General features: G+C 48.1%; 1 protein-coding gene across 2 annotated transcripts; it reads left to right on the top strand.

Moving 5' to 3' along the window:
- The first annotated feature begins 406 nt into the window (after positions 1 to 406).
- On the top strand, positions 407 to 27,494 carry slc2a4rg (SLC2A4 regulator). Of its 2 annotated transcripts, XM_078082114.1 has the most exons (9): positions 411 to 885; positions 2,634 to 2,851; positions 16,188 to 16,288; positions 17,535 to 17,773; positions 20,933 to 21,033; positions 21,672 to 21,948; positions 22,646 to 22,786; positions 23,117 to 23,220; positions 23,491 to 27,494. In XM_078082114.1, exons 1-9 carry the CDS (start codon positions 643 to 645, stop codon positions 23,600 to 23,602), a joined length of 1,536 nt encoding a protein of 511 aa, XP_077938240.1. In that variant the 5' UTR covers positions 411 to 642; the 3' UTR covers positions 23,603 to 27,494. The 2 variants fall into 2 exon arrangements, with proteins under 2 accessions (XP_077938245.1, XP_077938240.1); XM_078082119.1 differs by lacking the exon at positions 22,646 to 22,786 and having other exon boundaries at positions 407 to 885.
- Positions 27,495 to 27,594: the final 100 nt, after the last annotated feature.

Raw genomic sequence — 27,594 nt, 5'->3', positions numbered from 1 at the left:
GGACTATTTTCCCGGATTGCATTATTTTGCGCTGTATGGAATCCAGGAAAATATTCTTTTCATTTCACGTCAGAAACTAAATGTTTTTGCAGAAATAAGGGGCGGGGTGGTAACTTTAAGGAAGAAGAGAAAAATCTAAAAAAAGAAGGAAAAAAAAGCCTTAAATGCGCCGGTTTCTCCTGGAGCCGGCAGGCTGTTTTCCTCCTGCTCACCCCGCCCTCGCCGCCTCGCAGGCCGGCTCGGCGACGACAAACACCGGCCGGTGAAACTGTGGGACGCGCCCCCCTCCGCTCTCGTTGGTGATTGACGCAGTCAAACCAGCCAATCACGGGCCGCTTCGCAGTGGACGCGTGCCAAAGTGCAATGTTTATGTACGCGGCCGACCAATGGGCGCGAGGCCGAGGGGGCGTGGCATTCTTTTTGGAGGAAAGAGGCAAAACAACATTTTATCCCCCCACCCCCCCCCGGCCGGGCGGCTTTTTGGATATCCTGGGTGGGTGGTGGTGGCAAAACTTTACACGTAGACTAGAACCGGAGTTTAGGACACCCTCGACAATCCTGATAAATGTCTCCAACTCTCAGATTTTGCACTAAATTCTATAGAAAGCTGGTTTTCTTTCTTTAGTCCGTCTGAAAAATAAAATGGATTCCAGATACATTTCGGAGCAGCAGCCGTTGGTCGGGGCGAGGGTCGTCGGCCCCGGCTTCGGCTGCCGGGCGGGCCGCTCGGTGATCCGCGACAACCGGGTCCCCGCGGCGGGGACCGTCGGCCCGGCGCCGGCGTGCGCTAACGGGCCCGTTTTTTACAAGTGTCGAGCGGACGGCGGCTGCGCGCGAGGGACCGGGCCGTCTGCCGGTGGTCGAATGTTTCACGACGCGGAAAAAGTAAGCAGCGGGTTTCCGTTTATTCACCTTTTTTTTTTATTTCTGTCTCCATTGGCCGTTCAAAGTGAACCGCACGCGCGAGTTTTACCGCGGCGCGACGTCACGTCCCTACGCCGCGACGTGCGGACGTTTGACAGCTCACCTTCGTGTACGGTGTTTTTATTGTGTCGCCCTTAAACTACTTTGTTTGTTGTTTGTGTTTTTTTGTTGTTTTTTTTTTTTAAGTCAGGCGGTACATTCTTTACCAACTGCTGCCGTTCGGCGGTAATAACGTGGTGTTTGACCCGCTGTAAATGGCGGCTCATTCGGTGTGCAAAGTTTACAGAAAGAAAAGGGGGGCAGGGACTTCAAACTACCGGCCATTCCCTCCCCTCCTCCACCCCCGGAGCCGGAGGGTGGAGCCACGGTGAGGGCTCCAGCCACCGCCGAACCCGCGGTGGTGCTTCTCGGTCGACATGTGATACGTTTTCGGGTCGTTTGTGCGGCAGAGATTTTTATTGCATGACGTTTAAACCTAAATTGTTATTTTTTTGCATTCAGTTCGCTTGCACGTGTGTGTTTTCTCCCTGCAGAGGGAGTTGATGTCGCCATGTGAGTTACTTATTGACCCTGCGACATTAAATATGCGCAGGTGGTGAACTGTCGCCGTGGCCTTTGGGTTCGGATAAGCCCAGATAACAGTTTAGTTTAGTCAAATAAGTTGGAAGAACGTACATCAAAGGTTTTTGCGAGAAGAAAAACATTTTTCACAGAGCTGCACAGATCAACTTAGTTAAATATAAAAGTTTGCTGTCTACTTTTTATATCGTTTTCATTTCATATGCAATTTATTATCGTTCAATGGAATGAGATCGAGAGGAAATCCTACTTAAATATTTAATAACAATTTAAACATTCCACAAATTTGACGTGGAATATTTTGAGGGTTTCTGTCACACTTCACACATTACCACCTGTTTGATGGGATTAACAGACGGTGGATTCGTGGAAATAACTTTTCCTCCTAAACTTCCTCCTAAAAGTTTCCTAACAAAATAATACATTGTAAAGTACGTTACTCAAACACGGGTGTACAAAATAAGTTAGTCTTATCATATTTAATTTTTTTTCACCTATTTAGTACACCTTTACTGTCTGATAATAATAGTAATTAAACAAAAAATCTTTCTAGCGATGTCTCGTTTCTTGGTTTTCACTCTCCGCCACTACACGCTGCTGTGGGACTAAAAAGTCATTATCTATGTCTTATCTTATATATATATATTGCCTTTGAGATATGAAATCATTGTGATTGAAGATTCTGAGCATATCGCCCAGTCAAATGTAATAAACAAATCTTTAGCTTTTCGTTTTTGGAAGAAAACATTTGTATTTATTATTTTAAAACAAATTTAGAGCCCCAAATCTATAAAGCAACAATCTATCAAATAGCTGGCAGGGTAATTGCTTTTCTTTAGTATCATGTTTCGCCGTTGAGCCCATTTTCCATCTCAAGTTGGAATCAAAGGAAGTTCACATAGAAGTAAAGTCGGCCGGCTCCAGATGGAAGCTCGTCATAATTGATCAGGTGTTCACAGCATTACTTCACCTCAAGATTCTTGACCGACGTAAAACCATACATTTGAAAACCTTCAGAAGAGGAGTGAAGATGTTGAATCTGTTGACGAGATGGTTTCTATCAGAACATGAATTCTGACCGTCGGCTCCAGAACGATGGATTGACCTCGACGTGTCCCCTTCATTTCCAGACCCTCCCCGGGGACCACAAAGACTCGGGCTCCTCAGGCATCTTGAAGAGGGCCAGCCCGACCCACTGCCCCGCCGCGAACGGGCAGTCGCCGGGCGGCTTCGTGCACTTGGACCTCAGGAACCCAGGGAAACAGGCGGAGCCGGCCCACGGCCTCAGGGCGGCACAGGGGCGCAGCGGGCCCCGCCCTTCCTCCCACATCCCCGTCCCCAGAAACAGGTACGGAGGGGATTTACTTCTCATCCGCGGAGCCGTGGTTTGTTTCTGCTCACTCGGCCTACGAGCTAATTCCACTGCGGAATTTTGTGGCGGGGCGAAAGAGACGTGTTCCTCGGCTAGAATAGAAATGGAACTCGGCCTTGGCATATGGCGGTTTGGAGCTTGAACGCTCGACCGCGCGTTTGGTGTTCCGTCCAGGGGGGGTTTTGAAAGAGAGAGCCAGAGCCGGAGGTGAGGGCCAGGATTGCCTCAGGCGAGGAGAACAGAGTAAATAGAGTAGGAGGACGATGTTTTCTAGTAAATCAGGAAAACCACATTCAGTTTTCACCAATCGGGAGCCTTCATGACTACGTCTTAGGTGCTCACTGATATTCCTCCATCATCCAGAGTGCGTCAACAATGGTCGTGCATGCAGCATATTCCGATTTAGGTCCAACCGTATGATTAAATACGTGCAAATTTTGCAACGCCGACTTTTGGAATGAAGGAATGAAAGAGGGAGGCTGCGTTGGGTCAGAGGTCATCCACCAGTCAGGAATAACAGTGAAATATTCCTTTTCACGAGCCATTTGAGCAGATGTCTCTTAAGCCCGATAATATCCCTCCTGACGAGCTAAGCTAGCGGATGCACCAGTGCGATGAGCTCACAGTGGGTCAGGCAGGAAGCTCCGCCTGCAACTGTGTGTGTGGTTTCTTTTTAGGTTTCATGTGCTGCGTGGGGACTTTTTCCTCCTTTCGCTTTTTGCATGATTTCAAAACATATACACGTGCACATCTGTGTTCGGAAAATTCTCTGTTGGTGTTGAAGCAAAAATGCACGCCGAAACAACAAGAAGGGAGAAAATGCCTGGTGCGGTGATGAGTGATTATGTAACGGGCTGCAGGCGGGGCCCGAGCACAGCTCCCCTCCTTCCACGCGCGCTATTGGTTACTGTCTCTGTCGAGGCGCTGTCGGTCTGCCAGGCGGCGCTTACGCAGCAGACGATGCCCGGTGGCAGTACAGTAAGGTCTGAAACAGAGCAGCTCTTCACTTAATCTGCATAGCAACACCCGGGGGCTTTTTTTCTTCTTTTTAGTCTTAGCAATGCTTCTATTTTGCACAAATGGATTTGAAAACATCTGCAGTTTGTCAAACAAACAGATTTCAGAGTGCCTGACGGTGGGCGGCGTGTGTTGAGGGCCACGGTGACCCACATCCCACACATCCCAACGTCACGTGAACTTGTCGTGCCGCTGGTCATGTATGACAAGAGGCAGCGGGCGAGTCGCCCGTTGAGCGCTGGGTGACTTCTCGCTGCCGCCACAACAGAAAGCTGCGAGTTGACTCTCGTCTCTCTGGAGAGGTTGCGTAACGTTATATTAGCCACGCCCCTTCTGCTGACCTTTTCTTATTAACTTGCTCTCTTTTTTCTTATCCACAAGCCACATTTCAACTCAAACCTTTGTATTATTCAGTCTATTTGGAAATGTATTGATGTATGAAAATATATATATATGAATATATTTTCAAATGATTTACATTTTAGTTTTCTATTGGTCTATTTTTTTAACGTATTGCGCTCGTTAAAATTGTATTATTTTATATACATATAGAAAAATGAAATGCTAAAAATAAATGAAATGAATAAATGTCATTATACTTAGCATAGCTGCTTCCAAAAGTACAATTCGTGTCAAAAGAAAATGTACAATGAAATGAATCTAAAACAGCAACTACTATAAAAGAAAGGGGAGGAGCAAACTGTTTGACTGTACAAATCTCTCTATATATTTAACAAACCTATAGAGAAGTGTGCAGTGACCAAACTTCTGTATGCATCTTGTATTAAATATATACAAATACATGGCGACACTTCGTCACTGTCATTGCAACCACTCATTACCCTCGGGGTACTGGCACTGGGGCCGGCCCGCCCTCTGTGTCGCCGGATTAAAAAGCTTTAAAGACCCCGCGGCCAGAAAGCCGGCGCTCGCCTTACGTGTTGCATCTCACATGCACACACACACACACACACACACACACACACACACACACACCGTGCAGGTCGCACCTTGTCTTGTCGTGTGTTTTCGGTGGTTTAAAAGTAGGTCGCTGTCCTTTTGTACAAGCCCGCGCAAGACTCGCAGTAGGCGTAACCGATGGAGCGCTGCAGGGGATGATGTAATGAGAGACTGAACCCTAAAGCCTAATGCTTGGATGATGCAGAAGTTTGCACGTTTTTGCAGGCTAATTCTCACAACTCCCCCCCCTCCCCCGCCCCCCCCCCCCCCCCCCCCGAGTTTGAAGCCAACGGTTATGAACTGACAACATATTTTCACTTCATTTTTCACCAGGATTTTGGTTAAATTTAAATAAATTTGAGTTCCCTGTCTTGGAACGAAATTGCAGCCCAGCCTTTGCCTCAGAGTCACCGGGAGGGTTTGAACCGGCTGGCTGGAGCAAAGTCCACCCGCTCCCTCCCAAAGGAGACATTACAGCCAGCTGTCGAAGGTCAGACACCCCCCCCCCCCCCAATCCAGTCTGGAATGCTTAACCCACATCCAAACTGCTGACATGGCGTCTCAAGTGGAGCCGGACGCCGCGGCGTTGTGATTCCCTCGTTTCTTCTCCCCCTTCTTCCGGACCACAACAGGTCAAAGCTCTTGCACGGACAGGGGGACGGGCGGGGGCCAGGTGGGGGTTAAAGGTCATCCTTTATGAATGCAGTCATGTGACAGAGCGGGGTCAGATCAGGACGAGAGCCGGCATGTGGCACGTCCTCCGCGGGGCGTCCCCGTGACCTGGCAATGTGCAGCGTGGACAAGCTATCGGCGCTGTCCCCTGGCTCCGAGGCGTCTGGGGAGAAAGACGTCTCACGGAAAGACGCCTTTTAACAGTGAAGAGAGAAGCTCCGGCTAACAGGTGAACATGTGCGTGTACGCTTGACAAATGATCATCAATGGGAGGCACAGAGGAATGTTGTTTCAGACAAAATGTCATCATTAGGTTACGCTGTGAATGCTTCGACTGAACATCTGTCCCCCGGCCAGATGCTGTAGGGAGGGAATAAAAAAATAAAGACCATCACCGAGAGGGAAGAAAGCTGTTGTTGCTGCAGCACAGAGATTAGTTCTGGCTCGCTGATGGACGCTCGCGTCGGGCCTCCTGTTCGAGCGGAGGCCCGAGCGGCCTGGACAAGTTGCCTATGTCGTTGTTGTCTATCGAGCTGTCCCCGCGGGGACGTTGACCACTTCCAACTTGTTTGGTGACCGGACAGAAATCCCCTCGGAGTAGTGGGCCGACGTTACCAAAATGCAACCTCGCTGTGATAGAAGAGATGAAAGAGCTGTGAATCGAGGCTCTCGCCAGCTACAATATCAAAGCAGCCTTTTAATATGGAGAGAAAATGGTGCTAATAGTTTAGCTTCTTTTACACACACTCACACACTCTCTCATCATAAGTCATCCCAGTTTGCTGATGACAAGCAGGGAATTTCAGTCCAGACTCCAAACAGAGTGGAGTCTGGGAAACGCCCGACTCTCCAGATTGTGCAGAGACATTTCTAATGTCTTGATTGGTCCTCGTATCCTCTTCCTCATTACCTAGAAAAAACATTCAGTTTTCTCCCTGTTAAGAAATAACTAACACAAAGAGAGAAATAAACCCAGCCTGAATGAGAATGAATTTACTATTCTCTTCCCGACGGAGATCCCCATAATGTTCATGATGGTCCTTCATCACCTCGCAGCGTCAGCACGTGAAAAGAGGTTTGTGACTCCAACCTCCTCCCTCGTGGTTGAAGGATCCTCGAGTCCTGGACTCCCGGCTTCTTCTGATTGATTTGGTGTTGACTTAGTTGTGAGGATTTCCTTTTGCAAAAAAAGTTGTGTAATTGTGTAAATCCTTTTTTTTTTTTTTTAATCCCGAAGCTCTGCGTAGATCTGAACATCCGCTCCGCGGCAACTTCATTCAAACACGTTTCAAAGAGGCGGCCTGAATAAACACCGATATGCTGAACCCAGAACCGATGGGCCTCATAGGTCGCCAGAAACCCTCTACGCTACGCTACGTGTGTGTGTGTGTGTGCGTGAGGACATGCACGTCCTCAACAATAGCGCTGTGCGGGCCGGGATAGTGACTCATCCTCGCGAGGGCGAGACAATCAATCAAGCTGCCCTACAAGGGATCAGATTTGTGCCTTCTTTCAAAGGTGTGATCATATGTTTTCCTTTTCTACACACACACACACACACACACACACACACACTCCGTGGTCAGGTTTCACTTAACACAGATCTGCCAGTGACGCCGTCGCGCTCCCGCCCCCGAACATCTGCAGCAGAGCTATCGCTCGGCCCTGCCGAGTCAGCCAGCGATGTTTACACATGCGTCACCTGCGTGCGCGCACACACACACACACACACACACACACACACACACACACACACACACACACACACACACAGTTACATACTGTAGGTGACAGATTGCGTCCATGTGATATTCATGACCCACTTTGCGCGAGAGAGGAGGAGGTTCAGAGCCTTCGGCTCTCTGCTGGTTGCTTCACCCGTTTCTTCTGTGCTCTCCTCCCTGTAAACATGAACTTGTTTATAGAGATAAAGATTGATTTGTTTGTTCGGTCAAACCTCGTGCGTGGGTCCTTTTTAAAGATGCAATTAACAGGATTCAGAGCATCAGAGCAGCAATGTGTGGAATTTGGCGCCATCACATTGCAGCAGTGAGAACTGTCCTGCCTCAACATGGAGCCAGTCCCCCGTTTCTCCATTCCAGGCAACTTTCCTGCAAACACACAACCATTTCCATCCATCCATCCATCCACCCATCGTCAAACCGCTTATCCTGCACACAGGGTCGCGGGGGGGCTGGAGTCCATCCCAGCCAACTTCGGGCGATAGACACGGTACACAACCATTTCCATTCGACTAAATATTATATTCCACTTAGATTGTTTTCCATTGTTCATTTTAATAAAGCAGCAAACAACCACCCAGAGATGACATGCAATGTACTATGGTGAATGAATGACGATTTGCTCCCTGTGTGTGCAGCTTCCATCTTGCTTTGTTGACATCGCTGGGACGGCCTTCCCGGCATTCTTGTGGGCGTTAGTGCACGTGAGCGTGCACGTGAGCGTGCACCACTGGCCAGCTCGCTGCCGCCGATTTGCACCACTGTTGTACAACGAATAACTTCGTGGTAAACATAGTTATTTGTCTTTATTAGCCCTGTTAGCTATTAGCACTGTTAGCTCTGAGGCACCTTTTAAATAAGACAGAAGTTTAATTAGTCTGTTAAAAATATATTAGAACGTCTTGTGCGTTTGGTCGTCCAAATAGAGTGTAATGTTGTTCTCTGGTTGATGTGTGGGTCTACAATAAACATGAGGGGTGATTTATTGAGGCTGATCTCTCGTCTAACAGCGTTAGATCTGCCCAATAAATCAACAGCATTACATTCACACGCAGCAGCTTGTGTTCGGAATGATGGAAGGACAAAGAGAGGGAGATAAAGAGAAGGGCGACTTCAAGGATAAAACCGCCAGATTTGAAATAATCTTCCAAATTAGTGACACTCAGTCACCAGACTTCCACAGGAAAACATCGCCCGCAAACCTTATTCATGTCGGGTCTTATTTTGAATCCACGGTCGCCAACTCTCTCTTTGGTTTAACCGCGTACAATATTTTCTTATTTTTTGTGGCTTCTTTATAAAAATAAAGAAAAAGTACCCATGAATGACCGCAGAATGCTATTGTTACCTCAGAGGAAGCGGGGAGCGCTACGTATTTAATCCACGTAGCGGGCAGCTGTTTCCAGCTCTGGTTTCACTTCTGCTCCAACTGACTAGCGAATGTCAACGCACCGAAGAAGAGGCCTTACGGTGCCGTGTGTGTGTGTGTGTGTGTGTGTGTGTGTGTGTGTGTGTGTGTGTGTGTGTGTGTGTGTGTGTGTGTGTGTGTGTGTGTGTGTGTGTGTGTGTGTGTGTGAACAAGGCGTACTGGTATCTTGGTTATTTTTGATTATTTAGTGAGTAAAAAAGACAATTCATTGAGAGAAGAATCAACTCTGCGGGCCGGAGGTTTCCGCCTAAAGTTAGTTCATCCTGCATCTAAAGCCTTGAAGCGCCGCTCTGACATTTCAACATGTTTGTAACTAGTAAGAAGACCTGCAGTCGAGGTTTAAAACCCCCTGGAGGTTTTTATTGTCGTCATCCACCAGGGGTTTAAATACACAATAACGTGTTGGCAACTACCTCGTTGTTGACATTCGGTGGGGTGAACGGCTTTCATTTTTAAAGACGTGTTATTGTCTTTTCGTTGTTGCTATATTCATTAGTACCCAGCGTGGTCCTAACGTGTTGACTCTGGCGCCCCCTGTGGACTAAAGTGGTAGTGTACCAGGGTCCCTTCAGAAAACCTCATTTTTCTACAGCAGGGTCTCAGACTGTCCCTCTCTGTCCCTTCTCTGGTTCTCCCGTGTCTCCCTTCCCTCCACTACGTCCTGGGGCTCCTGGAGGAGAAGGAGGAGAAGCTGATGCTGCTGGGAGCTGAGCTCTCCTCCTCCTTTCAGGAGCTCTGACTGCAGGTCCGAGGCGGCGTCTGGGTCTCTCTCACCAGATGGAGACGGGCTGATTTCAAAAATCAAACTGACTCAAAACCAGATAAACTTCTTAACTTTTAGGACTCGGCCCAAGTTAAACACAAACCCATTTTGTTGTTTGGTTTGGTTTGTCCCACTCTATTATTATGTTTGTCAACACATAATTGACATGTGTGCCAATAAAATGTGGTCGTTGTAATTACACTTTGGGCTCATAAATTACCTTTTGATTATTCATGTTGTTAATGGAAATCAAAGCACTGGTAACCAGCTGAATTCTGCTGTGTTAATGTGTGAGGGGACACAGATTTGCTCCGACTCGCTTTTAAAAGCCTTTCTTTATTTTATGAATCACTGCTACAACTTTTTCTCCGAACCATAAAGGAAAACATTCTTAAAAAAAAACTTGCTCTTTTTCTTCACTTTGTTCTTCTGAGCCCATTTATTTCTACTCATATATGTATTTAACCTTTATTCATCCAGGATAATCCCATCAAGCTTTTAAATCCTTTTGCAAAGAGAGGGGGGGGGGGGGGGTTTAGCAGCGTACCAAAATAACCAGATAAGGAATATAAAAATAAAAAAAAAGACAAATCGGTACAAATCTTTTGCAGGAATAGAAATCAGAAAACGTAAGAGGATTTGTTTTTACGTCAGCACTTGTTCTCTATACTACACTCACAAACTGTCACTCACAAACTCACCCCCATGTTCACTTGAAGCTTATTCATTAAATTATTACCATCATTGTAGTGCAAGTTAAGTAAATGTATACACCCCACCTAAGTACAGCTAAGAAACAACCAAGTGCTATGAGATGAATTTAAAATGGCATTTGTGAATAAATGCATTAGAGGCTTCTTTGTTAGCCGCGCTGGTTTAATGGTTCACCTAACATCAACTACCGTATAACCCACAGTATGTGCGCAAGCACACTAGACTACCGTATATGACAACATTAAACACACACAAATATATTAGTCAACAATAACCGATATGGGACAAAGCACAAAATACAAGACAATAGATTGAAAAATGAATGGTCCAAAAGAGGTTGAGTAAATAAAAACGTGTCTTGGTCCTGCTAACTGCTGTTGTTATTAGCGAGCTAACGCTATCTTGATCAGCGTGGAGGCTCATTGAGTGACGTAATAATCTTGTGACATAACGAATCGTTGAATTGAATGAATGAAATTAGTTCTCATGCTTTTAATAGTCGAATTTTATCGATTTCCTCGATTTGTTGTTGCAGCCCTAGTCACCGGTTTGCCTCGTGATCGCAGACGGGCCGAATCTCAGAGAGAGAGAGGGGGAGGAGGGGGAGGAGGAGGGGGGGAGAGAGAGAGCAAAGTGCAGAAGAGGAACGAAGGAAGCGGCCCAAGCGCTCTGCTGAGGGCGCCAAGACATGCTGTGATTTGTTCCTGTAGTTTACTTCTGGAAGTCGTGTGAGTGTGCGGGGGCAGGCAGGCAGGCAGGCGGGGGGGGGGGGGGGGGCGCTCAGCCGACGACATGCAGAATAAACTTTTTCCTACTTGATTCGATCCTCCGGGTCTGTTTGGATTCTATTCTATGAACGTAAAGTAAGCGCGAGGCCGACTCCTCTGGCTCGCCGTATCACCTCGGCGCTCACATGAAAAAGGACAAGCGCTTTGTTAAGGACCAGAGGTGCTTGTCTTGTTTGCTGTCCTCGGTGGAGGAGGACGGGAGGGAAACAAAAGCAAAAGAATCGAAGGCCCCTGTTCAGGAGAGGCTGCCCCCGCGTTCCCATAGCAACAGCATTGTTATTGGAGGGGACTGACAGAAGTTGCTATAGCGACACTAAGTTAATCTCGTTGTGTAGCCCGAGGTGACAGCGGGGCCATAAAGTGAACTACTCACTCTGTATTTCATTTTACTAGTGCGCATTTATTTAAGACATTACAGGATGTGGTGATGGAGCACGGTGGTTGGAGGCCCAGCTCCACCAGTCAAAGCCACCGTGCTCCAGCAGGCTGTTCCAGCGCTGCAGCCAACGTACTGTTACCTTGGGGGGGGGGGGGCAGTAGTGAAGGAACCGCGTCTTTCGCTGACCCTCTGTCGTCCTGGTGGAACAAAGCCGCTTGTTATGTTGCCGCCCCCCCCCCCCTCCCCGGGCCGCACATGGCATTCATGCATCAAGCGACATAAAGAGAGAGTACTTTCTGTCCCGGCCTGAATGGCCAATACGCTCGCGGGCCCACATTAAGAAGACCCCGGCTGGGGGGGGAGGGTCCCCGGTGCTTCGGAAAGGGGCCCCATGTGTACGGACGACCAAAACACGCACTGTAACGTTATGGCTGATGTTGGTGTGACGTCATCGGGGGAGAGAGGGGGAGACATATTATCACTTTATCCAATACGCGACTGATCATGAAGCAACAGAACAGAAAAGGGGCGGGACTTTTGTTTCCTGTTATATTATTGTGTATTTACAGGCAAATACACGTCACACAATTGTTCACGCGGGGGTCGGGGGGTCAATAGGTCAACTTCCTTCTGCTATCGTGACTAAGTGCCTGCGGAGCGAGCAGCGAACGTAATACAGTGGAGTCTGGTTGGAGGGGAGAGGGGGGGGGGGCAGTGGCTGTTCTATTAATAGCACATACGGTCACCTCGATCGCCTCGTGGCCTCCGTCGGTCGCTCCGTCTCGTTCTACAGGAAGAACCGGTTCCACAACATCGGGCCGGCTTCAACATGGCAGCGCTCAATGGCCTTCAGAGCGCAGGCGGAAGGGACAGACGGACATGTGTGTGCGTGCGTGTGTGCGTGCGTGAGGATGAGCCACATGAGCACGTGTGCTTTCCTTCGAGGTGAATGAATGAAAAGCTCCTCCCCAGGAAGCCGTGCATGCTGACTGGAAACCTTTCTGCTGTTTTGGGGCGTCGATGTCTGGGTGCATTGGTTTGTTTACGGCGATAACAGGCGGAGCGCTGAGAGCAGCACCGTCAGCGCCGTCAGCGCCTCTACACGCCGACCCAACAACACTCACACAACACACTCAGAGTGGCGTCGGGAGCTTTCCACGCCGCAATCATTTACCAGTCCGCCAATCTAAGGCAAACACAGCTGCCTTTCCCCCCTCTCTCCCCCTCTCTCTCTCTCTCCCTCCCCCTCCAAAGATGATTGCTGGTGGAGCTCTAACCCCTCGGCAGCGACACTGAACTCTGAATCATGGTGATACCAAACAGACCTTTTGGTCGGCAAACTCAAAACAATGAAAGTCTTCCTCTCTTCTCTTGACCCTGGAAAGCTGTTTCTTTCTTCTGTGTGACACACACACACACACACACACACACACACACACACACTTTCTTCTCGGTAAACAAGGCTGAGTTGAGCAGGAAAGTTATATCGTTTTTTGAGAATGGAACAATCGCCCTCTGTTATGCGTAGACTTGTAGGCTTGTTGCAAAATGTCCGCAGAGAGCAGCAGCTCTGTGTCTGGGGGGGGGGTGTGGAGGGGGGTATGTGGGGGGCCGGGGGCTTTTGGGCCTTGGTTGGGCCAAACCGGTGGGAGGGAGACTGATGAGATGAGTTCAGGCAGAATAACCCTAAAGATGAAAGTTTAGTTATTGGCTGTGTTTGTGGTGTGTGCGGTGTTTGTGGTGTGCGCGTGGTGTGTGTGTGTGTGTGTGTTTTCGATGTCGTGCCGTACAAGGCGCAGCAGACCTTATGGGGGCTTGTAATGTGCTCCATAAACCGGGCGGATCCGGGGGATTTGGTCGGGGCCGGTAACTGGAGCAGAGGTGCTGCGTTAAATATAGAGGACAGGGGCAACCGTCTCCCCAACAACAGCAGCAAGGGGGGGGGGGGGGGGGGGGGGGCAGTATCACGGTGTCAAAGTCCAAATATTGTCGTTGGACCTGGTGTGGAAATCAACACTGTTCGAAGTTTTCTGTCCAACTAATCAATGAGTTTGTCTTGAAAATCCCCAAAACGAAATGATCTTCTATTTCTGTGGTCTTTAATCTCATTGTGTGTCATTTTCTAGTTACCATCGCCGCCCCTCAGCTCCGTTTAAACCTTGTTAATCTTTTGTAAAACTCAAGAAGTCATTTCAACAAAAGTGAAAACCAATTACGCAATATAAAGTAAGAGTCCCAACAGAAGCTGTCAATCAAAACCCGGCGCGGGCCGAAGAACCGAAGCTTCCAAGTGGACTCAGTGGGGCTCAGTACCGTGGAAGCAAAGAAACACCCCATTGAATCATCCACACGTGTTGACGGTCTCCACCTTTGTTCCCCGTCACAGGCGGGCACTCAGCGGCCCACCGAGACCATGAATGCGTTTCACCCGTCGGTGTTCAGAACTTCATGTTCAGTCGTCTCGGATTCGTGAACAGAAACTGAAATGGGCCGAACCAAACCGACGCGCGCACACGCACACGCACACGCACACGCTCGGCCTCTTCATCCCCCCCTTTTTATCCACTTCGGACTTGTTGTTGCTACTTGTATTTTGGCTCAAAGCCGTCCCTCCCTCCCCCCCTCCCCCCCTCCTCCCTCCCTATGAGCCCTGCCTGGCTTGTTGACTGCAGCCGTTCGATGAGCTGAGCCGCTGCCAGAGGGGACGGCTCTTTGGCTCCGCCACAGACCAATGGAAGATGAGGGTGGAAGGTGTGTGTGTGGGTGTGAGGGAGAGAGAGAGAGAGAGAGAGAGAGAGAGAGTGACTGTATGATTTTATATGTGCACGCTCCTATCAGAGGCATCCACACACACACACACACACACACACACACACACACGTGCAGATACAGTAAACAGTGTTAAAGGCAAAGTAATAGGCTCATAAAAACACTCATAGTATAAATGGTGTCACTACATGAAATACCTCAGCGCACGTGTGTGTGCGTGTGGGTGTGGGTGTGTGTGTGTGTGGGTGTGTGCGTGTGTGTGTGTGTGTGGGTGCGTGTGCGGGCGTGTGTGTGGGTGTGTGTGTGTGCACTCTTAATGGCTCCGTGTTTGTTTCAGAGAACCGACGGGGCTGTTGTTGGATGTTGAATGTGGCGGCCACCTGCTCCCAACATTCAAATCAAAGATCATAGCGCCGCCATCGGCAGCGGGAGCAAAATACCCCCCCCCCCCCCTCCCCTCCCCTCCCCGCGATCAGCCAAAACGTGTGTTTTTCTATTACTTAAAACACACACAACTCACACCAGATGTAGTGAAACTGCGGTGAAGTCTCAAGCTTCTGTCGGGAAACGGGAAGGAAAATGTCAGGAGTGTGTGTGTATTGTGTGTGTGTGTGTGTGTGTGTGTGTGTGTGTGTGTGTGTGTGCATGTTTACCCGCCTCTCCTGCCAGTGTTTGTTGTGTGGATATTGTTATTTTGCTTCCTCTGAATCCCTCCATGTTTTTTATTTGTTGTGTATATACACACACACACACACACACACTCGTGGTGTTGGGGAGTGGAACCAGCGGCTTTTTGTGCGTTGTGTTGCTTCGCTGAGAGATTCCTTCGCGTCTCATTCCTCTGCGATGTGTTCGCTTCCCGCCCGGCAGCGTGGGAGCTCAGACGCTTTCTCCTTGTGCACAATGTATTGTGTGTGTGTGTGTGTCTGAGCATGCTCCCTGACTTGTTGCACCATACCGTTGTTGTGCCTTGAGTGTGTGTATGTGTGTGTGTGCGCTCTGAGACTCGGGTGGATCTCTGCCAGCACTGAGGGCTTGGCTCGAGAACGCCTCAAACCAGTTTACTCTGGTTGTGTAGTGGAGAAGTCTGGGGGCGGGACCAGAACCTCTTAAAGCTGCAGACTGTGTGTGTGTGTGTGTGTGTGTGTGTGTTTCTACGATAACACTGGAAGCCGTACTCGGTGGACCTGACCTGACTTTGAAGGCTCGCTCCCTTTAAGATTCCTCGTGAGATTTGTGTGCGTGGGCGAGATCTTGGCCCCGCCCCCAATAAGTTTCTTATTTCTTTCTATTTAGCTTTTAAAGAGGAACAAAGATGAGGAGAGAACGTGTGCGAGGAACACAACTTTTTGCTTTGCAGAACGACACAAATTTTTACAAACTTAAAGTTTTTAAAATGTATTTATAGGCCAAAGCACAACCGTATTGTGCGTTTGTACAGGTTTTTAAAATGTGCAGTGTGTGTGTGTGTGTGCGTGCGCGTGCTTGTAGGGCAGTAGGAATAAGGTCTGAGTTGAGGGTGGAGCGCTCAGCAGGTGGTGCACTGGACAGGAGGGAGGATCGGGAACGTTGCTGTGCAGAAAACACTCTATAAAAGCATTCGCACTCTCTGGGCTTTCCATCACGTACACACACGTTTACTTGTGTGATTTACTGTAGTTGTGTATCTCTTTGTGCTCTGGCTGCAGGACTCTAACAACCAACTTTCTGTCAGTTGCTCCCAACAACACATTTGTTACTCCATTTTTATCAGTGGTGGAAAAAATACATGCATTTCTACAGGAATAATGGGACGTTTTTAGTGTAGAAAACATTCAAATTGAGCTGCATTTTCCCTCCATGTCGCAGTCTGGAGCTCGGGGCATGAATCCAAAATGCCTGTTGATATTTTCAGGGCTACGGAGACTTGTAGTGTTCTCTGTGGAAAGGCCGGCCCTTTTCTTCCACAAATACATTTTCCATTTCGCAACAAACTGCTTTGCTCCAGTTGAAGGGTGCTGACCTCTGGTGTGTGTGTGTGTGTGTGTGTGTGTGTGTGTGTGTGTGTGTGTGTGTGTGTGTGTGTGTGTTTCTGTGCAGGAAGCCCTCATGTCACGCTGATAAAGAGGTGATGGCTGCCACCGTCCTGACCTCACTGTCCACATCCCCGCTGGTGCTCCCCGCTTCCTCTGCACCCACAGGTAACGTCCAGCACACCTGCATCAAGCGCCCCCATGCTGATACAGATGTTTTTTGTTGTTTGGTTTTGTTATAAGAATATATTTAGTTTTCCATGTTTAGTTTAAACCATCAATTATTTTAGAGTTCACATAAAAACACACTATTCTGGAGACATACGGTTGTATTGTTGTTGGTTAATAAAATGGTGGCGTCCGTATTTATCATCATCTTATAAACCACATAAACGCCGTGGGTTACGCTCTCAGTCGGTTGAAGGTCAATCGTGGGTTAATCCGTCCTCACCTGACGGACCAGATTCTCATGGCGGCTATTAGCGTTAGCATTAGCATAACACGCGCTGGCCCCCCGGCCGTTCAGCCCGTGACCCGACCACCACGTCTCCGGTTCCCCGGCATCCCCGCGGCGGCGGCAGTCACCATGACAACCCTACCAGACAGTCAAAGTCTGAACTTTTTTTATTGAGCAGGCAGTAAACCGAGGCGTGGGTTATTGCACTCGCCGCGGCACCACAAAGGGGTTCATATCTCATATGGCGGACGCCGCGGGTTCAGGAGGAGGTCGCTCCCCATGTCTCTGATTCATCGCACTCTGTTTCGATGTTGTGAAGCCCGACACTCGTAGACTACGTGATGGAACGCGTGTTGTCCTCCTCACACACAGATGGATCTATGGCACAACCGGGTTCAGCTCCCATAGCAAATACATGTCACCTCCCAACATACATGCTCCGTGACCGGGTTTTGCCTCTGGGTTGTTTTGCCGCAGGGAAAGTCCGATGGAGCTGGTGCGATTATCAGGTCTGTGAGCTCAGGCCTCGTTGGTGAAGAAAGGGTTTGTGGGTCGAGACTTACAGAGACTTTATAGAACATTGTCCAGGAAATGAAAGCTGTGCAGAGTCCAGTATGGCTGAGCTAAAAGTGTCCGGATAGTAGAGTGTGTACTTTCTATAAGATAATAAGGTATACAAACGTGTACATCATAGAGGCTTTTGGGGTTTAGCGCTTTTCAGGTTTTGCATTTTATTTCCATTAAGAGTTGAGATCCAGGTCAGGGTCCTTCCACGTGTCGTTGTTTTTATTTTTTTAATTCAGTTAGTGTTTGGAGATAAAGGTTTTTTACCAGGACATTTTGAGGCAGCAGGAATTATTATATTAGGATTTTACAAAATTAACCCTAAAAAGACAATTTTTCTGTAAAATGAATATTCATTTCCGTTGGGCTCACCGTGTATTCTTCAAACTGCAGTTCCGGAGCCGGCCAGCAGGGCTTGGAAGGAGGCGCTGTCGGCCAGCTACAGCAGCTCCACCAGCGGCAACTGGAGCTGGGACGCCAGCGACCAATCGGGGCCCTCCACGCCGTCCCCGCCGCTCTCCAACGACGCCAACAAGAACTTCCTGCTCTCGTTCCGGGGCGACGATGCGACGGAGGACGGCGCGGAGAGCGCGCACTTCATGTTCGAGGACCCCATTCCTCGGAAGCGGAAGGTAAAGATGGATGTGGGGAAAGTGTTACGAAAAGAGGAATAAAAAGTTCTGGCTTCATAATTAGAACACCTGGACAGCAGGAAGGCTTTTATTGTGAAGTAATTGGGACGTGTTAGATGAAAGGAGGATGTGAAGGAAACACATCCGCTTTTTATTCAACAAAAGCAGCAAGAATTAGTCCACATGTGGACAGATATTTCTTTCTTTGGACTCTCGCCCTTGAAAAAGCCTTCTAGAGGATGGATTTTAATAAATCTGGTTACGTCATATCCTTATCTCTTTGTGTGCGTCCAAGTAAATAAAAAAAAAAGAGAATTCAATAAAATAAAATTCAATTATTTTCTGCAATAATCCAAGAAAAATGTTTTTTTTTTAATTGTTTAGAGGGAAAGATTTGGATAATTGGTAAAAAAAAAAATGAAAACAAATATACAAGACAAAAATAATATTCAAAATATATATATTTTAAGAATATATTTTAAAGTGAATCCGCTTCGTTGTCTTTTTGGCCAAAAGGAAAGGAGCCTCAAAGCTTCCTTACTTTGCTCCTTTAAGATGGGAACCACTGGACCACCCTTACCAAAGGAGAGGAGATAATTCCGACCCACAATTCCTCGCGGTATTTAAATTCCGTGGCATCATAACGGCGTAGTTTAGTGGAAATGGAGTCAGAATCCCTAAACGCCGCGCTTCACTAAGTTTTATTTTTTTTAACCTTAGATGAGAAGTTTTTTAAAAATAGGCATAAATGCACATCATGAAACTCTAAAAACTATAATTTGGCACCCACAGTCGGGACGGGTCCGTCACCAGCGCTGCACTGCTGATCCCGTCCATTCCACTTTTTACTCTTTTAGTCGAGCAGCACGTCAGCGCCACAGTGGTCCAGATCGGCGCCGCTGAGCTTGCTGTTGTTCCCTTTGTAGTCGGTAGCAGAACACGGGGGCCCGGCGCGCTCTGCTTGTCCCAGTGATGGAGCGCGTTCCACTTCTCTCACTCATTTATCTTCTGTTGAAGACCGACCAAAGCATGAAAGCGTTCCCGACCTCAAAAGCTTTACCTCATTCCAGCCTTTTCAGGGTGGGAGAAGATGTTAGTGAGGAGGGAGGGACGCGACAAAAGCTCCGAGGGACGCGTGGAAACGTGCTGAGGGGTCGCCATGGCAGCAGCGAGAGGAGAAATCAACCCCTGTGTTTTCCTCCGTGGCTGCGACGCACGAGCGCTCACACACCGAACTGCACGCAGGACTTTAGCGACTGCAGCTCCCCTGGAGATGTGCAGCTGTGCAGGTTATTGAGGCGCCGAGCGCGTGAAACCACAAAGACTCCACGAGGACTCCGGCGCTGCCGAAGATCAGCGGGCCGGAAATGAAGACTGAGGGAGGAAAACACATCAAGTCCCGAATGGCCTTGAGTGCTGGGCCTTAAACCCTGAACCCTCCGCGATGGAACTGACGTCACCTCTTAGTCATTACGCCTTATGTATATTGATGTATATTTTATATTTTACTCCATGCTGAGTCTTCCAGCTCCTCATCAAACGGGTATTGGTCAAATAACAATAACCTAATTTAAAAAAAGAAAATAGTCAATGAATAAACCAAACCTACTGGACCCACAGAGAGTGGTCAAGAGCTTAAACTGTGTGGGAGAACCCTAAAGGCCCCCCACCCCAGACCCCCCCCCCGGTTGGATTGTATGCTGTTTGTTTAAGAGGATTATTATTCACCCGTCTTACTGTAACAGTGTTAAGATGTAAGGAAAACGCAGCGGGAACTAAGTGCTTTGGGATTGTTTGTGGGATTAAAAGGCACGGGGGGGGTTCTCTCTCAGCATGGCGGGGGCTACGCATTAAGCCGGCAGCACTTATCAAGCGTGGAGGTGCCGTGTCAGATGATGAAGAGTTGAGTGACAGGTCGGGGGGGGGTCAAAGGTTCAAGTGGCTGCTGCTTGCAGGCCGCAGGTGTCGGAGCAGGTGGGCGGGGCCGGAGGCTCGTCAGCTGAGGGGAAACACCTGAGCTCATCAGCAACATTGGCGTCACATGGGCCCTGTGAGCCAGTGCGCTCCCTTAAAGCGCCTCTTTGAGCTCGTTTGGGGGACGCCCTGTAACCCCCGCCCCCCTCCTCGCCCCCTCCCCCCGGGTTGATGGACAAGATGGTTGGTTGCTACACAATGCAACGAGGCGTTCACACTCCACGCATGAGAACAACCAAACTGCGCAAGTTACTTAGTTTAAATTTAAGGAACACCGTTGCTGTTCTTCGTGTGCATTTCCTTATGTTTGCGTGAGGGGGCGCTGTTTTGTTTGAGGCTGTTCGTTGGTACCAAATAGTTGTTTTGCTCCGGCACACGATGTGTTTGGGGGGGAGGCTCTTTTGGGGGGATTTAAATGCGGGTGTCCCATGGTGAGGATTCTGTTGGGATGAGTTGTCGTGGCATCAAGCTTCTGCTTCTCACTCACTCCATGCGCACGTTCCTCTCCTGCACCTCCCTCAATGCTCCAGGCGCCGTAGTTCAAGCTCGCCTCGTAGGTTAAGTTGCCTTGTCCGTGCGGCCTGGTGTGTCCCGTCCAGGGGAGCAGAACTCCTGTAACTCTCCGTGGGGGGGCCGTCTTTGTGCGGCGGCAGCATGAACTAACATGCTAATGTTTATCCAAACACTTTCACTGCATCGGAAAACCAAACTTAACAACAGACGAGCCTGTAGGTCGCGTTTAATGCTACACTGGTTGGAGAAAACAGCCGAGTCGGCCCCTGAAACGAACCCTTCGCCTCGCTCGTCGTCCCTCCACGGAAGCATCGTAGCGGAGCGTCTCTCTGCCGGGTGGACGGTGGTTTCGTGGTCCTTCTCCTTCACTCTCTTGCCACATCTCTGGTTTACGTATTTACGGGCCTGCTGCTCCAATGGCTCCCCGAGGCGCGTTTGGCCCCTCGATGCCCCGACAAGGCCTCCGATACGTGGCGATGCCGACTGCGTAGGCCTCCGTTAAGGAAACCCTCCAGGTTCTGCAGATGTTTGTTTCCTGCCACGACGGACCGATGTTTCCCCGGTTGTTGTTGTTGTTGTGGGGGAGAGATTAACAACAACGGGGCTCCAGTTAAAGGATTGCATGAAGGCATTTGTGACTCACTGGGGGGTTTCGTTTCCCGTCGCTTTCAGAACTCCATGAAGGTGATGTTCAAGTGCTTGTGGAAGAACTGTGAAAAGGTCCTCAGCACCTCCTCAGGGATCCAGAGACACGTCCGCACCGTCCACCTGGGGTGAGTCGCCCGTCTTTACAGCTCTAAATGTTTGTATTTGGACATTTTCTGTTTAACTGAGTATTTATAGAAGTTTTTACAAAGGTATTTTGCACTTGGTTTTGTATCCCAATGCTGTAATTAATAACTGTACGAGGTATTTTATGCGCCGTTGTGACCCGTAGTTTAGTGCAGCAGGTAAAAGCAAGATAAGCGGCAATAATGACTTAATTATGACTTAATTTAATTCATTGATTTGGTGAAAGCGGCGGGAGACTCGTGCTGCAGTTCAACCGCCTCAAACTGTCTTTTACTGCCCTCTGCTGCCGGGAAGGGAAACTTCACCTCATGGCCACAATTACTAGATCTAAAATTGTAACCTTGTATTATTTTACGGCTTAATGACTTGAATGTTTTTGATTTTTAAATATTTTTCAAGATGATACTGAATTTAAAACGCTGATTGCATCATCAGTTCTTTAGAATAATTTGGATGTATGACATGGTGGACAGGAACCAGGTATTAAAAACCGCTGCTTGAATGCGTGAAACTGTTTAAATATTTAATTTAAAATGAAGGCTGTTTCAGGACCGTTGCAGTAATTTCTGGGGTCCTGAAGCCTCATGGTGGTCGTTTCCTTCACGAATGTTCCCTGCAGGCGGGGCAGCGACTCGGACTACAGCGACGGCGAGGAGGACTTCTACTACTCGGAGATCGAGGTCAACATGGACAGCCTGACGGAGGGCCTCTCCAGCCTCACGCCCACCTCCCCCACCACCAGCAGCCCGCCGCCCCCTTTCCCCCTGCCGCTCGCCGCCCTCTCTCACTCCGGGCACATCAACGTGATTGGCCCGCAGCAGAGCCCCGCCCCCACGCTGCTCAGCCAGTCGGCTCCCTCCGTGTTCTACCACATCCACACCGACCACGCCTACCAGGTAACCGGTGCGACGCCCCCTCGCACCATGGAAAAGCTCCTTTTTAATGAATTTCTTTTTACATTTTAAGACTTATTAGAATGTTTCTGTCAAAACGGACACTAGTTTCATGTTTTCTGTCTTTTGAGAAAAGTTTTTTTTTTTTTTGTTGCTTTATTTGATTTGTTTTGTGGCAACTTGAGGTATCCACACCACCTCCTCCTCCTCCTCCTTGGTGCTTCTATTCTTCTTGTCCCTCCAGTACATTTGTGAGCTCTCGTGCCCTTGGAGATAAAATAAAATAAACCGCGTAGACTTCAGCCGGAGAAAGAACTCATTTGGTTGGAAGCATCGAGCTTTTTCGACGGCCGCCGTTAAACTCGAGGTCTTCCGCGTGTGTTGAGGGTTGTGTGGCAATGTTCAGTTGCCGTGGCAACAGAAAATGCAAAAGAGAACTTGAGTGGCCTTGCAGCGGCGATGCGCTCTGCAAGTACACAAAGTACTTCTCTCCCCTACCGACGACGTTCAGAAGCTCTCGCGGCGTGAGTTTATCTTTTAGTCTGTTTCAGGTGGAAGAGGAGAAGCCTTCCCTGCTCACGTGTGACCTTTTTATTTCTCCTGTATTCTGTTTCTTTCTGTGCACTCTTCCTGCCCCCCCCCCCCCCCCCCCTCTCTGCCCGTGTCTTCTCTCTTGGGGTGGTTGTCGTCCGTCTTCCAGGCCACCGCTCCAGTGAGCATCCCAGTGGGTCCCTGTCTGGCCGGGTTAGGCACTGGTAATGGGACCGGGCCTGGAATTGGGACTAGGAACGGCCTCAGTGTGTCGTGGCAACCCCCTCCTCTCATTTTCAAAGGCGTCCCGGTGAGTGAGGCCTAATCTCACGGTTTTCCTTAACCTTTTTTAAAAAAATTTTTTAAATCCGACCCATCACGCTTCCTGCTCAACACCACCTTTTTTAAAATGGCAAAACCACATCGTGGTTTATGCTGTCGGGACGTTGGAGACTCACGCAAGTTTCCATGGCGACATTGTTAAAGTTGACCACAAACTTCCTTTTGAATCAAGGTCAATGGAGAAGTTTCAAACCGCTGATGACCACTGAGCTTAAAAGCGGATGCCGACCGATGTTTTCATCAGGTGGCTCCAAGGATATTGTTTATGGTGTCATATGAGGCCCTGTCTCTCTTTCAGGGCGCTGTGACCAACGTCCGGGCCGTCGGCGTGGGGGAGAAGCGGCAAACGGCCGCCACCAAAGCGTTACTGTCCCCGCCCCCCAAAACCACCCCGGCAACCAGGTAGCGTGTGCGTGCGCCTCCTTCCCAGAACCTCCTTTTGAGCTCCAGACCGCGTGAAATGATGCAGCCGTTTACGCGTGTGATTTGCTTTCTGCTTTTCATCAAGCGGCTCAAACCGCTTCCCTGTAATTTATTTATCACGTCGACTCATTGAAAGAAGTGTGCACGTGCCACACACACACACACACACACACACTAGTTTCTATGGCCGTGTGGGCGTCGGGATGATGTGTGCGTGTCCTTTACGCTGTCACGTCTGCTGTTACCAAGGAAACCCCGCGGGGAGGCGAAGAAGTGCCGGAAGGTGTACGGCATGGAGAAGAAGGAGATGTGGTGCACCGCCTGCCGCTGGAAAAAAGCCTGCACCCGATTCACCGACTGATCCCGCGACTCCTTCCCTGAGTCACTGGGCCCCGGGTGGAGGTGGAGGTGGAGGGCAGGGGGGGGGGGCAAATGTAAAACATACTGCAGGATGGGAGACTTTTTATTTTCTAAGCTTCATTTCATGAATAAGAAGGAGCTCTAATTGGAACTTTCTTGTTTTCTATCTTTGCTGTGAGTTGTTCACAGCCTCAAGGCGACGTTTAAAAACTACACATAAGCTTCTTTTCTTTTATCTGATCGTTATAGGAGCCTCGCGTAGCCACTGTTTATGGGGTGAATCATGATTTTCTTTTTTTGGGGGGGGGGACACTTTGGTAGCTTTCTCTTCACCTTTCAACAGTTTAAAGTTGAATCTGCATACAGAGTTTAAGTTTATCTACATATTGTTCAACACATAAGCAACTTCAGCATCTTTTAAAGATCCACAAAACGCTCCCACGCGGTACTAAAGTTTCCCCCTTTCCACTTTAAGTTGACATGAGTGAATCGATCTCTGGAGACGTGGAAGAAGAAAGCGTCGCTGAATGTCTGATGTCAGTGTTTGTGATCTTCTCACTTCCTGGTTTTCGTGGTTGAGGGAAAAGTTGAATTCTTTAGATGATGCCTGCAGTTAGAACCTTAACTTGGTGCCGGGTGGATGTACGGAGGTGAAGATCATGCAGATTGTATCCCAGCAAAGGTGATGAATCAGGCTTTTTAATTAACTTCTTAATTGGAGACCCGTTTTTAGACTTCATAGGAACCTAAACATTTTTACGCTTTCTTTTATTAGATGTGTTTAATCCTTCAGAATTATCTTTGACTATTGATTATTCTTCCAAATGTTTAACCAGGAAGTTTTAAAACCGTTTGTAAGTGGCGTGAGAAGATGTCAGAGCTGCGTTCCACATCTTCAGCTGAAATGTAGATGGTAGATTTTTTTTGATACTTAGCAATTGTCATTTTTCTCAAACGCCCTTTTAACCAACTAGTGTCCTGTTTAGTTTCTATAAATGATCCACGAAGGAAAAAAAGGAAATTCAGAGGCTTGGATCTTTTTTTCTTTCTTTACTGCATTAAATGTGCGTTCCAAAAAGAGGTTTGACGTCACCAGATTAAAACTGTACCTCTGCAAAGTTTGTAATTGTCTGGATAATTATGTGGACAGTAAAAATGCCCCAGCTACACACCTGTAGTAGTTTTCAAATCCTTAATAAATTCCATCTTTAGTAAGGTTGTTCAACGTTGTAAAGGATGATAACAACATGCTTTTCCTAAACTACATTTTCCTCATGTCATCCTAATCTAAAAAAAAATGTTTTTAGTTTTTTCTCCTGACACCATAAATTGCTGTGGTTCGTCCCCCCGTCTTCATCGCCATGGAAACGTGTGACAAACAAGGAACCTCCTGTCGCCATAGCAACGGGCGAGCTTTCCCTCCGCGCTCTCGCGTGGCGCTTCCCGCGTCGCGATGCTCGCTGGTGGCTTCGGGTCGGACGTTAGGAACACAAGTCTGCCGTGGCAGCAACTCAAGTCCGTTGAAAATCCTGTAAATTGTTTTATTCCAGCCACATCCCAGATAATCTTCTGGTCAGATTTCACAAAGTGCCAATGAAAAGAACATAAAGGTGTACTGACCCGATAAATTGCACTACGTTGTTTTTATACATGAACATTTTATATACACAAAGTTTGAAATGAGAGCTGTTTTTTCTGTTCTTAAGGGAGGCGTGTCGTCACTGCCTGACAGAATACGTGCCATCAGGGAATAGGGGGGTCTTTACCTCTGAGGGTGGTGGTCTGTCAGAGTTCTTGTGTGGTACGTATGTAGTCGGTCGCTTTGTCGAGGCCCTTTTGAGATGGAAGACGGCGGTGAGATATTAATGAAGCCTCGTCTCCTGGTGTTCAAACGCCCAATCCACGCTTTCTATTCATAAAGCCTTTTCACATTTACACTTTACTGAGGTGGATGCTGCCGGTGCTTGAAACGATTTCTTTTTTGTTGTGCAGCCCATCAGTTCTCATTCCATATCAAGCTCTTTCCGATTCCACCAGTGGGGGTCAAAGGTCAATGGGCCCGTTGTCAGGGACTGAGGGAGTTCTGCACATATTTTTGCACAAATGTCAGCGTGGACGTTTCCACTGCCGGCCCCCAAAAATATAAATTACATGAAAGGTGAAAAACAAATAGTACAGCATGAGGGGGCATGCAACCAAATACCATTTTCAAAAATTACTTCAAAATGTGTTTTATCTGAACAGAAGGTTGATGGAGTCATCCAACTATGAGGGCCTAACTCTAGCTCAGTTAATGCTAACTCTAGCTCAGTTAATGCTAACTCGAGCTCAGTTAATGCTAACTCGAGCTCAGGTAATGCTAACTCGAGCTCAGGTAATGCTAACTCTAGTTAAGTTTGAGCTAACTCTCGCCCAGATAACTAACTAGTTTAGCTAAAGCTAACTAGCTTAGTTTATGGTAACTAGTCTGGCTAACTAACTAGTTTAGCTAATGCTAACTAGCTTAGTTTACATAACTAGTTTGGCTAACTGACTTTATTTTAATTAATGCTGACTTTAACTTGGGTAAGGTAACCACCGTGTAGTTAAAGCTGACTTTAGTTTGGGCGCTGAACCCTCGGGTGGTGTTGGTAAGAGCTTTGCTTGTGGTCGCTGAGAACTCGGGGAACTACGATGACCTCCGTTGTTTTTCTTGCCCCCTTTTGGGCGACGAGATCGGCTGTTTTAGAGGATTTTCAGGGAAAGTCGAAGGCGAGAAGAGCAGCGACGATACGGATGGAATTTGCAGTTCCAGGGCTCTTTTGTACAAATGCAACCATGAACGTGACGCTTTGTTTTCTCTTGTTATATAAAAAATAAGCTTTTATAACCGTATAGTGGCTCAGAATATTGTATTTTTTGAGAAGCTCTAGCAAACATAACATGCACTTTTAAATGTGTATTGTAGCTTAAAGGCAAAGGGGAGGAAAACAAAACCTGTTGAATGTAAAACCTACAAAAATGTTTGTTATATTTGCTTGCCAGTTTCTACTTCCTGTAGCGTATACTGGTTTTCACACTGCTGATTCATATCAAATAACGCAACCATGCAGTATTGCTCTGTCATCTCACTTTGTGCAATGAGTGGCTTTGTGGAATCCGCCCCCCCCCCCAAAGCTCAATGGCGGTTGTTGTGGTCGCTGTCTGTGACGCTGCCGTACGGCGGCATCCTCATCCTGCCCGGCACATTCCAACCGGCAACGAGCTTCTTTCTTTTATTTTTTTTTTACCTGCGTCTTTCCTAAAGGACGCGTCCTCCTCTTCCTCACAAGTCCTCTCCAGCTTCCCTGTGGTCCCACCTAAGCCTTTACCCAGTTCATTAAGCTAATCTAAACCCTTGAAATGTGCATTAAAAAGATAAAAAGCCTTCATTTGTTTTGTTTTTCCCACTTAAATTATGTGCTGCTTTCTTGAATGTTTTTCATTTTGTGTGCAAACCAGCAGCAGCGAAGCCAATAGATCTCCTTCCAAATCAAATGTAATGCATTGAAACGGCAGCTCCACTCAGTTCTCCGCTTCGTTTACTCTGCTTTCACCGCCCTGTTCTCACCGAGCCGTCAACAGACTCCCGCTTGTTGTTGTTGTTGTTTTTTTTCATTGATGGTCCGGTTGAACTCGAGGGGTTCTTTTTGCATGTTTGGCGTCGCTCCTCATTTTGTTCTCTGAGATGTTACGCTGAAGGCCTCTAGTCTTCATCAGCAGGCCCAGGAAGCACTTTCTTAGGAAGTGGTGCACTCGAGAATGTTCTGTGAATGTCGAAACCTGCGACTAGCGCTTGAAGAGTGGTGAACCGTGTCTGACGCTGATGTGATCGATGTAATGTGACGGTGAGAGAAATAAACCTGAATGGAAGACGTCTGTTGTGGGATTCAGTTCATCTTTCGTGTGTGAAATAACGCTGATTGCAGGACATTCGTAATCTTCCAAAGAAGAAAAGCTAAAGTTGATGGTTAA

The sequence above is a fragment of the Gasterosteus aculeatus genome, chromosome 2 (assembly GCF_964276395.1).
Source record: "Gasterosteus aculeatus chromosome 2, fGasAcu3.hap1.1, whole genome shotgun sequence".
NCBI lineage: Eukaryota > Metazoa > Chordata > Actinopteri > Perciformes > Gasterosteidae > Gasterosteus > Gasterosteus aculeatus.
Note: the sequence above shows the minus strand (reverse complement) of the source record. Positions and strands in the feature narration are given on the sequence as shown.

What these genes read in the sequence shown, in the direction of transcription:
- slc2a4rg (XM_078082114.1), top strand. Translation starts at nt 643, where the DNA reads ATGGATTCCAGATACATTTCGGAGCAGCAGCCGTTGGTCGGGGCGAGG. An exon ending in GTCCGCACCGTCCACCTGGG is followed by an intron (nt 21,034 to 21,671) that starts GTGAGTCGCCCG and finishes TGTTCCCTGCAG; the next exon opens with GCGGGGCAGCGACTCGGACT. An exon ending in ACACCGACCACGCCTACCAG is followed by an intron (nt 21,949 to 22,645) that starts GTAACCGGTGCG and finishes TCCGTCTTCCAG; the next exon opens with GCCACCGCTCCAGTGAGCAT.